Source organism: Aquarana catesbeiana, linkage group LG03 (genome assembly GCF_042186555.1).
Source record: "Aquarana catesbeiana isolate 2022-GZ linkage group LG03, ASM4218655v1, whole genome shotgun sequence".
In the NCBI taxonomy this organism is placed as follows: domain Eukaryota; kingdom Metazoa; phylum Chordata; class Amphibia; order Anura; family Ranidae; genus Aquarana; species Aquarana catesbeiana.
In genome coordinates, this window is record NC_133326.1 from 122,134,916 (window position 1) to 122,149,318 (window position 14,403).

The 14,403-nt window shown below is 43.2% G+C and overlaps 1 protein-coding gene across 1 annotated transcript in view; it reads right to left on the minus strand.

Moving 5' to 3' along the window:
- Window positions 1-14,403, minus strand: part of VPS13C (vacuolar protein sorting 13 homolog C) — a 548,274-nt gene that overhangs the window by 316,778 nt on the left and 217,093 nt on the right. The window contains exons 34-36 of the mRNA XM_073619118.1: window positions 8,900-9,016; window positions 8,044-8,147; window positions 6,004-6,171 (exon numbers count right to left, since the gene is read on the minus strand). Coding sequence (XP_073475219.1) covers window positions 6,004-6,171; window positions 8,044-8,147; window positions 8,900-9,016 — 389 coding nt within the window. The remainder of the gene's footprint in view (window positions 1-6,003; window positions 6,172-8,043; window positions 8,148-8,899; window positions 9,017-14,403) is intronic.

Consider the following 14,403-nt stretch of genomic DNA (forward strand, 5'->3'; position numbering starts at 1 on the left):
GTCCACTCCCTCTGCACGCTGAAGGCAATTAGCAAGTGAATTTTAGGCTGCTGTGTTTCTCTATATGTGTGAATTCAGTGTTCATTCCCAGTACAGATAACTTGTCGTTTTCCTTATTGTGCCAAGTGAGGTGTGCTGGGTTATCCACCTATTCAGGAATAGTAAGGAGTATGGATGTGATGCTCAAACAGGTCTCTGTGCAGTGTAATCTGGACTGTAAATACATGTAGCACACAGCATCCGGTTTACACTCTTATAATGTTAACATTTAAGTCGTGTGTATTAGTTTAGATAGATAAGTCTGCTAAGTGTCATTCACTGTTATGTGGGTGTTACTGCAGTGATACAGAACATAAATGTGCTTTTCTGTTAGGCCGCATTACCCACGGTTAGTTTGGAAAAGACCTTTTTTTCAGGTTCACCGAGATCTGTTCACGGACAGAAATTGCAGGTAACGTATGCTGAAGAGCACTCCATTAGATCTGTGCAATAAACTGCATTTAATTGGCAGATGTTCTAATTAAACGTGATTGTTCATTAACTGTTTGTGTGTTTATACCTGTGAAATTTTGTCAATGTTTTGTATGTGTATTAAGTCTGAAATAGGATCACACTGCCCTATAATGGCACTCATAATGAGCACTTTACAGTTGTGCTTATAAGTTTACATACCCTGGCAGAATTTATAATTTCTTGGCCATTTTTCAGAGAATATGAATAATAACAAACATTTCCTTTCACTCATGGTTAGTGTTTGGCTAAAGCCATTTATTATCAATCAACTGTATTTACTTATTTTAAATCATAATGACAACAGAAACTACCCAAATGACCCTGATCAAAAGTTTACATACCGAGTATTGCCCTCTTTAACATCAAGCAAGCAAGCTTGAAAGTCTTTTGTGGTATTTGTGGATGAGGCTCTTTATCTTCTCAGATGGTAAAGCTGCCTATTCCTCTTGGCAAAAAGCCTCCAGTCCCTGTAAATTCTTGGGCTGTCTTGCATGAACTGCACGTTTAAGATCTCCCCAGAGTGGCTCAAAGATATTGAGGTCAGGAGACTGAGATGGCCACTCCAGAACCTTCACTTTATTCTGCTGTAGCCAATGACAGGTCGACTTGGCCTTGTGTTTTGGATCATTGTCATGTTGGAATGTCCAAGTACGGCCCATGCGCAGCTTCCTGGCTGATGAATGCAAATGTTCCTCCAGTATTTTTTGATAACATACTGCATTCATCTTGCTGTCAATTTTAACCAAATTTCCTGTGCCTTTGTAACTCACACATCCCCAAATCATCAGAGATCCACCTCCGTGTTTCACAGTAGGAATGGTGTACCTTTCATCATAGGCCTTGTTGACTACTCTCCAAATGTAGCTTTAATGGTTGGGGCCAAAGTTAAATTTTGGTCTAATCACTCCAAATGACTTTGTGCCAGAAGGTTTGAGGCTTGTCTCTGTGCTGTTTGGCGTATTGTAAGCGAAACACTTTGTGGCATTCGCGTAGTAATGGTTTTCTTCTGGCGACTCGACCATGCAGCCCCCATCTTTCTTCAAGTGCCTCCTTATTGTGCATCTTGAAACAGCCACACCACATGTTTTCAGAGAGTCCTGTATTTCACCTAAAGTTATATGTGGGTTTTTCTTTGCATCCCAAACAATTTTCCTAGCAGTTGTGGCTGAAATTTTAGTTGGTCCACCTGACTGTGGTTTGGTTTCAACAGAACCCCTCATTTTCCACTTCTTGATTAGGGTTTGAACACTGCTAATTGGCATTCTCAATTCCTTGGATATCTTTGTATATCCCTTTCCTGTTTTATACAGTTCAACTACCTTTTCCCACAGATCCTTTGACAATTTTTTTGCTTTCCACACGACTCAGAATCCAGAAATGTCAGTGCAGCACTGGATGAAAGATGCAAGGGGTCTGTCAGGAGTCCAGAAACACATTGACCTTTTATACACACACACTAATTACAAGTAAACAGATCACAGGTGAGGATGGTTCCCCTTAATAGCCATTCACACCCTTTTGTGTCAACTTGTGTGCATGTTATCAGGCTAAAATCACCAGGGTATGTAAACTTTTGATCAGGGTCATTTGGGTAGTTTCTGTTGTCATTATGATTTAAAGAGAGTAAACACAGTTGAATGATAATAAATGGCTTCAGCCAAATACTAACCATGAGTGAAAGAAAAGTTTTTGTTTTATCATTCATATTCTCAGAAAAATGGCCAAGAAATCATAAATTCTGCCAGGGTATGTAAACTTATGCGCACAACTGTATCTGTACAATGACCTATTCATATTTTAAACATTTTAATTTATTATATAATTAAATAGATTAAAAGGCCAATAAGCAATGTGGTGGCTAGAAAAGGTGAACAGATAGGGCAACTCAAGCACAGGTCTTGTCAGTTGAGACAAATCGTGAGTGTTTTTGGAATTGTACAGAGACAAAAGACATAATCTGGAAGAGGAAGCTAATTAGAGGTTAAGTGTCACCTGGGCCTTTGTTGGTATTGCTTCACTTTTGCCTGCTGGAGTGCATGTAGGAAACCATATTGACAGAACAAAATTATACTAACACCAACCACATACATACCTTTTTTCATATTAGTTTGCTCAATCCCACTGAAATCTATGCAACATCAGTAGCTGACTGATGTCCTGGGACTGAAACACAGCTTACATATACAGTAAATTGAATTACCTGTATGCACGCCATTATGGGACATTCATAGAGTGCCAGGTGGAAGCATGATTTAAAAGTTATAGGTATGGGGCTGCATGTTACCTTTCCCTATTATTCCCAATATGCAGGGCTCAGGCGTGATCTGCCCATTGCAAAAACACATGAAGGAGAGAAGGTAGCAATTAACCCTGAACTAAAGCCTCCTACACACGATCGGATTTTCCGCAGACAACACCTCGGACTTTTGTCCGAAGGCGTGTGCCTGGATTTTGTCTTGCATACAAACGGCAAGGAATTGTCGGCCAACAAACACGAAGTTAGTGACGTACTACAAGGGTTTTTTCCTTTTTCTTCTTGGTTTCTCCCCTTCGTCTTCCTCTATACAGAATCAGCTTTCTGAGGATAGCAGCCGCCGATGCCCTGCCATTTTTATTATTTTTTAATTCTTTTAAACCTCTTATTTGGAAACTTTTAACCCCCGAATCCCTGACCTCATCATGGACTTATGATTTATGAACTGTGATTTTTCTTATTTATATCCACCTGTATTTGCGCTGATAGTTACATGGTTATAACAGTGCACCAACTCTTGGCATTGCTGACCCCCTATATTAAGAAGCAGGACACAGGCTTTTATTTTATTTTTTGGTTGAATAATGATTTGATTTGGTATATTTTCTATATTTATGGATGCATAGAATAAGTTCTATTGGCAGATAGCATGGCTAATTTTATGCTTTTTTATTTTTTTAATGCACAATTAAAAAATTGTGGAGAATAATACTTGGTTATGTGTTTTACCTCAAATGACAGTTTGGGAGTAGGCAGTTACATTTAAAAAAATACAATGTAAAATTGATAAGGGACACCAACATAGCTGTATCTTTGATCTTAAAAACTATGGGATAATGGTGTTGTGGTAACTTGCCCTAAAAAAAAAAAAAAAAAAAAAAAAAAAAAGCATAATAAAATTATTCTTGATATCACTAGAAAAAAAAAGCCTTTGAAAATTAGTTTGCAATAACGCCATCAGTATCACCAGCAAAGCAGCTTCATTATTATCCCATTAAAGAGAAAAGAATGTGCGCTGCATTTCGAGATTTCATAATTTGCCACGTCACGAATGTTAATTCTCCATTAGGAACGATAGTTTACAAGAACAACCGCTTCTGGCTCGTCCTTGCTTCCGAGCATGCGTGTTTGTACGTTGGACTTTTGTCCGACGGACTTGTGTACACATGCTCGAAAAATCCGACATTTGTCCACGGAAAATTTTTAAACCGGCCATCCAACATTTGTCCGTGGAAAATCTGACAATTGTCCGATGGAGCGTATAAACGGTCGGATTTTCCGCCAACAGCCTGTCATTACACATTTCCCATTGGAAAATCTGATCACATGTACGCTGCTTTACACAAAAATTAGACCCACGGATCCAGCAGACAGAGTGGCAGCAAAGCATGGGAAGGGTATAAGTACACATACGTGTGGTGAACGTTAAAGTTAATAAAATCAGAGAGCAGATTTTAAAATCTTGGACTGAAATGTGTTCAGCAAATATGTGAACGTTTTGCCTCCAAACTCCTTGAACGTTTAGTCTACAAACCGACTGAGTGACCACCTCATTGAGAATAACCTTCTTGATGCCCTTTAGTCTGGATTTCGCCCACAACACTCCACAGAAACTGCCCTCCTAAAACAATGTATGCTACATCGAAAATTTGCTGTCTGACTTTCCGCCAACAATTTTTGATAGCAGGTTCTCAAATTTCCCGCAAGCAAAACTTTGTTGTCGGAATTTCCGATCATGTGTACACAAGTCCGACACACAAAAGTTCACGCATGCTCGGAATTAAGCAGAAGGAGCCGCACTGGCTATTGAACTTCCTTTTTCTCGGCTAGTCGTACGTCACCACGTTCCCACATTCGTAATTGTTGGCCAACATTTGTGTGACCGTGTGTATGCAAGACAAGTTTGAGCCAACATCCTTTGAACAAAAATCCACGGTTTTGTTGTCGGAAAGTTCGATCGTGTGTACGGGGCATTACTCTTGGACCTTTCCGCTGCCTTTGATACAGTTGACCACCCCCCTCCTCCTCAAAAAACTCTATTTGCTTTGTCTCCACGGCTGCGCTCACCATTGGTTCGAATCTCACCTATCTCATCGCACCTTCAGTGTCACTTACAACTCCACTTCCTCCTCTCCAACTCCTCTTATCATTGGGGTCCCCCAAGGTTCTGTCCTTGGACCTCTACTATTCTCGATCTACACGTCCTCCCTGGGTCAGCTGATAGCCTCCCATGGCTTCCACTACCATTTATATGCTGACGACACCCAAATCTATCTCTCTGTCCCTCAGCTCACCCCATCAGTTTCCTTACGCATCACTGATTTACTAACAGACATAGACACCTGGATGTCAAACCACTTCCTCAAACTGAATCTAAAACCGAGCTCTTAATATTTCCTCTTCCATGTGCCCCTTCCCCCAACTTCTCTGTCAAGATCAATGGCAATCTAATGGCACATTAAATCAATATATCAGTCTGTCCCAACATGCCAGGGTGCTAGAGGTGACCTTCGACTCTGAACTGTCCTTTCAGGCCCGCATCCAATCCCTGTCCAAATCATGCCGCCTTACCCTCCACAACATTTCCAGAATACGTCCCTTTTTAAACTAATGACACCACCAAGCTTCTAATTCACTCCCTGGTTATCTTTCGCCTCGACTACTGCAACTCCCTCCTCATTGGATTACCTCTACAAAGACAATCCCCCCTTCAGTTCATAATGAATTTCGCTGCAAGACTCATCCACCTTACCTGCCCCCAACTACATCACTAACCTAGTCCCAAAATACCAACCAAGCCGCTCTCTTCGGTCCTCCCAAGACCTCCTGCTCTCTAGCTCCCTCGTCACCTCCTCCCATGCTCGCCTCCAGGATTTCTCCAAAACTTCCCCCATCCTTTGGAACTCCCTACCCCAATCTGTCTGGATTGTCCCCTAATCTATCCATCTTTAGACGATCCCTGAAAACCCTTCTCTTTAAAGAAGCCTATCCTGCTTCTAACTAATGCACTGTTTTACTTCCTCTATCAGCTCATCCCCCACAGCTATTACCTTTTGTATCAATTGACCCTCCCTTTTTAGATTGTAAGCTGTAATGAGCAGGGCCCTCTGATTCCTCTTGTACCAAATTGTAATGCAACTGTAATGTCTGCCTTTATTTTGTTAAGTGCTGCGCAAACTGTTGGTGCTATATAAATCCTGCATATTAATAATAGTATAAGGAGAAGTAATTCTTACCAAAAGTGATACAAGGAACTTGTTGAGAAAGACTATCTTCATACAGCCAACTCGCAGGGAAGCCTTCCCATCCACTTTAGACACATCCTTATAGGCTTCTCCTTGTGTGGCCTCAGGATAGAGTGTCAAATTGAAGTTGAAAACCTCTTCTTCCATAATACAAACAGCCTAACACAAACAAAAAAGAGAATTTATGGTCACATACATTTAAACTGGAATAATAACATTGTATTCCTTCTCACTGCTATTAACCAAGGTCTTTATAATCCATGCAGCCAAATAGTATAAAATCCCCCAAAAATATCAAAGATTTTTTAACAGCTTTAAACCTTCCTGCTAAATTATAACACATGGCCTATGGCTCCTGCAACAGGCTTTTGGCTTCTGACTCTTACATTTATCTTCATTGCATCTAATGACAAAGCTGGTGGGACAGCAGCAGCCACCAGCATCACCCGCCCTGGGGAACAGCAGCAGCCGCCAGCCATACCCACACTCGGGATCAGCAGTCGCCAGTCTTACCCGCTCCAAGGACAGCAGTAGCCGCCAGCCATTCTCGCTTTGGGGAACAGCAGCAGTCGCCAGCCATACCCGCCCTGGGGAACAGCAGCAGCCGCCAGCCATACCCGCCCTGGGGAACAGCAGCAGCCGCCAGCCATACCCGCCCTGGGGAACAGCAGCAGCCGCCAGCCATACCCGCCCTGGGGAACAGCAGCAGCCGCCAGCCATACCCGCCCTGGGGAACAGCAGCAGCCGCCAGCCATACTCGCCCTGGGGAACAGCAGCAGCCGCCAGCCATACCCGCCCTGGGGGACAGTAGCAGCCGCCAGCCATACCCGCCCTGGGGGACAGCAGCAGCCACCAGCCATACCCGCCCTGGGGGACAGCAGCAGCCGCCAGCCATACCCGCCCTGGGGGACAGCAGCAGCCGCCAGCCTTACAAGCCCTGGGGGACAGCAGCAGCCGCCAGCCATACCCGCCCTGGGGGACAGCAGCAGCCGCCAGCCTTACAAGCCCTGGGGGACAGCAGTAGCCACCAGCCATACCCGCCCTAGGGGACAGCAGCAGCCGCCAGCCATACCCGCCCCGGAGGACAGCAGCAGCCGCCAGCCATACCCGCCCTTGGGAACATCAGCAGTCATCAGCCATACCCGTCCTAAGGACAGCAGCAGCCACCAGCCATACCCGCCCTGGTGGAAAGCAGCAGCCGTCAGCCATATCTGCCCTGGGGGACAGCGGCAGCCGCCAGCCATACCTGCCCTGGGGGACAGCGGCAGCCGCCAGCCATACCTGCCCTGGGGGACAGCAGCAGTCACCAGCCATACCTGCCCTGGGGGACAGCAGCAGTCACCAGCCATCAATGCCCTGGGGGACAGCAGCAGTCACCAGCCATACCTGCCCTGGGGGACAGCAGCAGCCACCAGCCATTCCTGCCCTGGGGGACAGCAGCAGCCACCAGCCATGCCCGCCTTGGGGGTTCAGCAGCAGTGGTAAACCGCAGCGCATCAGTGTGAAAGCAGCTTTAGTCCCCTTTCACACAATCAGTCCAAAGGGGTCCGCCTGTCTGTTTTTCAGATGGACCCAATCGGACCCTCCATTCACCTCTATGGTGCGGCAGATGTATACAGATTTATGTCAGTTTACAATTGCCTACCTCCAATCCAATTAGCTAAAAAAAAAAAAAAAAAAAAAACACAGAAGGGAATCTGTCCCCTGTCTCGATTGGATTGGAGGGCCCATAGAGTACAGCATGCTGTGTCCCAGTCTGCTCTGCATATGCAGAGCGGATACGGACCTGTCATCCGCCCCCTCTGCTCATTGTGGCCTGTGACCGGTTACCAAGTCCCTTAAGTGGTCCTTGCTCTTCAAAAGGGCACCCTATGTCAAAGAATATAACTATGAACCAGTCTGTCTCTGGCTGGGCTCCATCTTGCTTCCTCTGATATATTTCTTTTATTTGCTTGCCTGCATCTGTTTCTTACTCTATGTATAAAGAAAAAAAAGACTATAATATTGCACAAGGTTCCACGCAAAGTTAACCTTCTTATGGATGGTTTGTGGGTTGACATCATTGACAAGAATATCTTTCAGCCTTGCAAAAATGTCTATCTTGCTAGATTCCAAGAAAATGGAGGAGTCAAGACCTGAAAAAGAAGATTTGTAATATTAAAAACATCATAATATCAAGTTGTATTCATGTTGCAAATTCACACAAAACTGAGAAGGCATTACATTTTAGCACATATACTTTCACTTCTGAAGTTTTAACTTGTCAGTGTTTAAGAATAAAAGTAAAATCTTACAATTTAAAGATAATAGAATATTTATACATGCACTTTGATAATGACTGGAAAGCTTAAAGCCTCATTTAGATGGGTACTGGCACCTGTGCTGTATGCATGAGCTGTACGTTTTCACACCTGCATCCACCCTGAACTGCATGCAGGTAGCCTACGGATATGGATGCAGCGGCTGCATGGACACAGCCACATCAAAATTGAAGAGGCAGGCAAGAGCGGATGCGTGGCCCTGAAAATGGTGCGTCAGCGCCCTTCTGAATGAGGTCTTATATTCCAAAATGTATTGGGTCACAACAGCCCAGGACAATTCTTAATCCTGAGAAAGTGGGCAGATTGGTCTGCCAAAATACATGTGATGCCAATTGAACAGATTCGAGTATAACAAGCATGGGACCAAATTTACTATTTCACAATATATTAAGAAGGGGAATGGAATATAAACTGTACAAAGTCCACTTATCGGCAAATTAGATCTGCAACTAATTCAGCTGATAACTGATCTACGTAATGGGCAGCTTTATTTTATGTAAGCTACACAAGTCAGCCAAAAATTTACTATACAATCTTTATCGCCCACAGACTGCTTGCACACATACCCAGTATCTTGATTTCAGCAACATGGATGTTTTCATCCCATACATTCATGCTAAAGGAATTCAACTTTGCAAACAACTTGAAGGCTATCAAGTCCTTATCTTTGGAGGGCTTTGTTACTAAAGAAAAGAAAAAAATTGTATAAATTAATTTGATCCAACTACGTCAAACATTTGTTCAACTCCAACATAGCAGATATAACAAACTAATCAATAGACAAATCTTCCACACCCAACATGTTGCTATAACCTATGATAAAGGTTTTAGCCCATTTATCCTTAAGGGGTTGTAAAGGTAATTTTTTTTTTTTTTTTAAAATAACAAACATGTTATACTTACCTTCACTGTGCAGCTCGTTCTGCACAGAGTGGCCCCGAACCTGGTCTTCTGGGGTCCCTCGGCGGCTGTTTCAGCTCCTCCCCGCAAGCATTTACCACCTTAATGCGAGCTCCCTCGCATGGTGGTGAGTGCTTGCGGGCGCGCTCCCGTGATACAGCCGGCGGCTATAGCCGCTCGCTGTATCACTCGGCCCCGGCGCGCCGCGTCATCGGATGTGATTGACAGCAGCGCGAGCCAATGGCTGCGCTGCTTTCAATCCATCCACTGCAGCCAATCAGCGACCAGGCTGAGCTGCAATGAAGATGACGAGGACGAGCAGCGAAGATTCGAGGCGTCAGGTAAGTAAAACGGGGGGCCTGGGGACGGCGGTACTGTCAAAAGTTTTTTCACCTTAATGCATAGAATGCATTAAGGTGAAAAAATTTTTACCTTTACAACCCCTTTAGTAATAGTTAAAGCAGTCTACAGAAAAATTGCTAAATAAATTGTCTAACTTTTGTTATTAAATTTCTGTCATAAGACTAGCATAGTAAGTAAAGTATTGAATGCTAGCAACTATGATTTTGGTACAGCTGTATGATACATGAAGATGCTCAACCCCAAAAGGAACTCCGTGACAATATAAAAAGGATGAAATCAGGCTCTCTCATCTTTACAATTATACCTGGGAAACATTGTTCATTATGGAGTGAAGCTTCCCCTGTATGCCACATGGCACTTTTGTAGAAAAAACAAATTTACATTAACTGTATGTCCTAAAGTAAAACAAATACTTTAGATGCATTTTTACCAAAAGTAACCAACTTTCCAAGGTGGATGCAAATTATGTCTTAAAAGAGAGTCACATTTTCACTGTGAATTTACCAAGGTAATGATGTCCGCCATTGTCTGTACATCACTGTTTTTGACTATTGACTGCTAGTCTGCACCCTTCCATCACAGCATGCAGTGGCAAAAATTATTTGATACCTCACAGATTTAATATGTTTGCTCACTTGCAAAGAAATGAAGGGTCTATAATTGTTATAGGTGTATTTTAAATGATAGAAAGAATATGAACCAAAAATCCAGAAAAAAAAAAACACATGATATAAAAGTTATTAATTGAGTTCCAGTTCAGCAAGTAAAATAAGCATTTGATCTCCTACCAACCAACAATATTTCTGGCTCCCACAGACTGGCTACAGTGTGTGCTTATGTGGTACACAGATTGGTCCTGTCAATTTAAGAAGGCGCTCCTAATGACAACTCATGTGTATAAAAGACACCTGTCCACAGAATCTTTCTTCCATTCAAACCCCACCATCATGGGGAAGAACAAAGAGCTGTCAAAAACGTCAGACAAAATTGTAGACCTGCACAAAGCTGGAATAGGCTACAAGACCCTCAGCAAGAAGCTTGGTGAGAAGGAGACAACTGCTGGAGTGATTTTTAGAAAATGGAAGAAATACAAAACCACCATCAATCGCCCTTGTTCTGGAGCTCCATGAAAGATTTTGCCTCATTGGGAAAGGGTGATCATGAGAAAAAGGAGGGATCGGAACAACACTGGGGAAGCTTGTGAATGATCTCAATGTAGTTGGGACCACAGTCACCAAACAAACCATTGGTAACAATACGCCATGGATTGAAATCCTGCAGCACCTACAAGGTCCCCCTCTTTAAGAAGGCACATGCACATAGGCCCATTTGAGGTTTGCCAAAGAATATCTAAGTGATTCAAAGAAGGATTGGGAGAAAGTGCTGTGGTCAGATGAGGCCAAATTAAGCTCTATGATATTAACTTGACTCGCCGTGTTTGGAGGAATAAAAATGCTATGACCCTAAGAACACCTTCCCTACAGTCAAGCACGGAAGTGGAAACATTATGTTTTGGGGCTATTTTTCTGCTAAAGATACAGGTTGAATTTGCTGCATTGAGGGGGCCAATGTACAGGGCCATGTATGTAAAGTCTTGGATGAGAACCTTCTTCCCTCAGCCAGAGCACTGAAGATGGGTCGTGGATGGGTCTTCCATCATGACAATGACCAAAATCATACCGCCAAGGCAACAAAGGAGTGGCTCAAGACGAAGCACATGGAGTGGCCTAGTCAGTCTCCAGACCTTAATCCTATAGAAAATATATGGCGGGAGCTGAAACTTTGAGCTGCCAAGCGACAGCCAAGAAACCTTAAGGATTTAGAGAAGATCTGTAAAGAAGAGTGGACCAAAATCCCTCCTGAGATGTGTGCAAACCTGGTAACCAACTACAAGAAACGTCTCACCTCTGTGCTTGCCAACAGGGGTTTCTCCACTAAGTATCCAATCAGATTTTGCTTAGGGATTAAAAATACTTATTTTACTCACTGAACTGCAACTCAGTTTTTAACATTTGTATCATGTGTTTTTTCTGGATTTTTGATTCATATTCTGTCTCTAAGTAAGTGGGCCAACTTACAAAATCTGCAGGGGACCAAATAATTAATTTTTCCTACTTTATGCCTGTCATTGTCAGTCAAGTGCATCCATAACCGTTTGTCTAAAGCTGGATACACACTATACAATTTTCTGTAGATTTTTTCCTTCAGATTTACCAAAATCATAAAATTTGAGGTCAAACCTTAAGAGTTTCAATTTGTATGCAATCAGGCAGGCCCTTGCACTACATGGTTTTGGTAAATCTAAAGGAAGACCGACAACAAAAGTTGTATAGTGTGTATGGGGTCTTGGACTGTCAATGTCTGATAACTCATTATGATGAGTTCCTAAACTGCTTGCGTGCAACAGCCTGTCAATCTGTCAGTGTGTGTCTAACTATTAGGAGTTATGCATCTTCAATAATCTGTACCACTGTGATGTGCGGCAAGCACAATGTTACGCCATTTTGAATGTAACATATTGCACTCAATTACCTGCTGCATTCTGTAAGCTATGCATCATGATACAAATTCCTGACTTCTGCACTTTATACAGAGCTCTGAATAGCAGCCCAATATATTTCCTGGACAGTTTCTCTCAGTGCATGCTCCAGTATGTTACAAATCCTGCACAGCTACACTCCCTACGCTGTACTAGAAAGCAAAAAGGAGGGCACAAAACTTTGTGCATTACTTTAAAAAAGTTTATTAGAATAAATGAAAGCCAAAAACATACAAGTGCCAAAAAAGGCTAAAGACCTCAAGGGGAAAAAAGTCCCCAAAACTAGCAAACATAACAGGTTAGGAGTGCTTCATGTGGCCTGGACTTCACCCAATAAATGGAAAACGAGCTGATGTGTTTCGAGGGCAAGACACCAAGACACTTTTCCTTAAGGGGGTTGTAAAGGCAGAAGGTTTTTTTTTATTTTAATGCATTCTATGCATTACGATAAAAAGCCTTCTGTGTGTAGCAGCCCCACCCCCAACACTTACCTGAGGTCCCTCTCTGTCCGGGAGCGTCTCAGCCATCCAAGACTCCCTCCTCCTGATTGGCTGAGACACTGTATCGGCACCATTGGCTGTCGCTGCCATCAAAGTCAGCTAGCAAATCAGGGGAGGAGGAGGAAAGAGAAAGAAAGAGAGAGGCCAGGTTGGAGATCCGTGTCTGAATGGACACAGGCAGCTGTGACTCAGCTCGGGTGACCCCATAGCAAGCTGCTTGCTGTGGGGGCACTAAACAGGAGGGAGGTGTCAGGATCACAGAAGAGGGACCCGAGAAGATGAGGATCCGGGCTACTCTGTGCAAATCAACTGTAACAGAGCAGGTAAGTATAACATGTCTGGTATTTTTATAGGGAAAAAAACTAGACTTTACAATCACTTTAAGCTTTAAGAAAGAGGATCTCACCCTCAAGTTGGATCAGCTTGTTTCAGGTGACTGTAGCTGTATTAGTGCACTTGCGACAAACAGAGTTCTGTCGGTGATACTTTTTTTATTTGCACTAACATACAATTTTTCAGGACAAAGTTTCGGGGTATGTCCTCTTCTTCAAGGTCCGAGAATTACTTAAGCAGTACTTGAGCGATGTAGAGAAGAGTTTTGGTTGAAGAAGAAAATCAACTCAAAGAAAAGGATTTTATGGGGTAAAAAAAAAAAATGTTCTATTTTTTTTTCTTACTTACCAGAAAGTCCTTATGGGTTGTACTGTCTTATTATACAAACACTGGACACTGGCAACAAAAACAGTTAGGCTCCGTTCACATCTGACCGATCCGAAACGCGGATGGAATCGCCCTGATTCTGCCACGATTGCAGATCACTATGCCATTACTTCTTAATAGCACCCCAATCGTGGCAAGATAAATCACGCTGCAATCGTGGCAAATTGCAGCGTGCAACGCTTGTTGCCTTAAAAAGGAGCAGGAGAATTCTTTTGAACGACAGCGTTGTGCGTTGCCGTGATTTTTCGCACGACAATCACAGCAAAATCGTGTCGCAATTAGGGTGTCTTTAGGAAATATTGGAATCGTGGCAGAATTACGGCGATTACGCCTGTGATTCGGATCGCTCAAGTGTGAACGGAGCCTTAGTCACTATAAACCCACCCACTCTCATCATGCCTCAGTTTTGTGCATAAACTGCAATCATAAGACAAATGGGTAGGACCTGTCTTCCTTAATGAACTCTAAGCTGCTGGTGTTCAGCGGTCTTCACATGCTTGATAAGAGTGCTGATCCGGACACAAGGTATTAATGAGACTTCTGTGAAAAGTTTTTCTGGTTCTATTCATTACGAATGTGAGTATATCTATGTTTGGGTCAATAAATTGATTCTGCAATTTTACACTATGAGTTTCAGTTTCTGGTTGACCCACTCATCCATCCATCGGGTGAGAGCCTGCTGAGTACGTTGATAGTGGAGGATTGTCATAAGTTCAAACATCCACCTCAGGTAGGAGGGAATAGGAGGGAACAGACACATGCTTTGTAATGCTCCGTACACACGATCGGACTTTCCGACAACAAAACAGTGGATTTTTGTTCGAAGTTGTTGGCTCCAACTTGTCTTGCATACACACGGTCACACAAATGTTGGCCAGCAATTACGAACGTAGTGACGTACAAGACGTACGTGATATCTCCATTACGAACGCTAGTTTTACAAGACCGAGCACTTCCAGCTTGTACTTGATTCTGAGCATGCGTGGACTTTTGTGCGATGGACTTGTGTACACGATCGGAAAGTCCAACAACAAAAATTTTTTGGCGG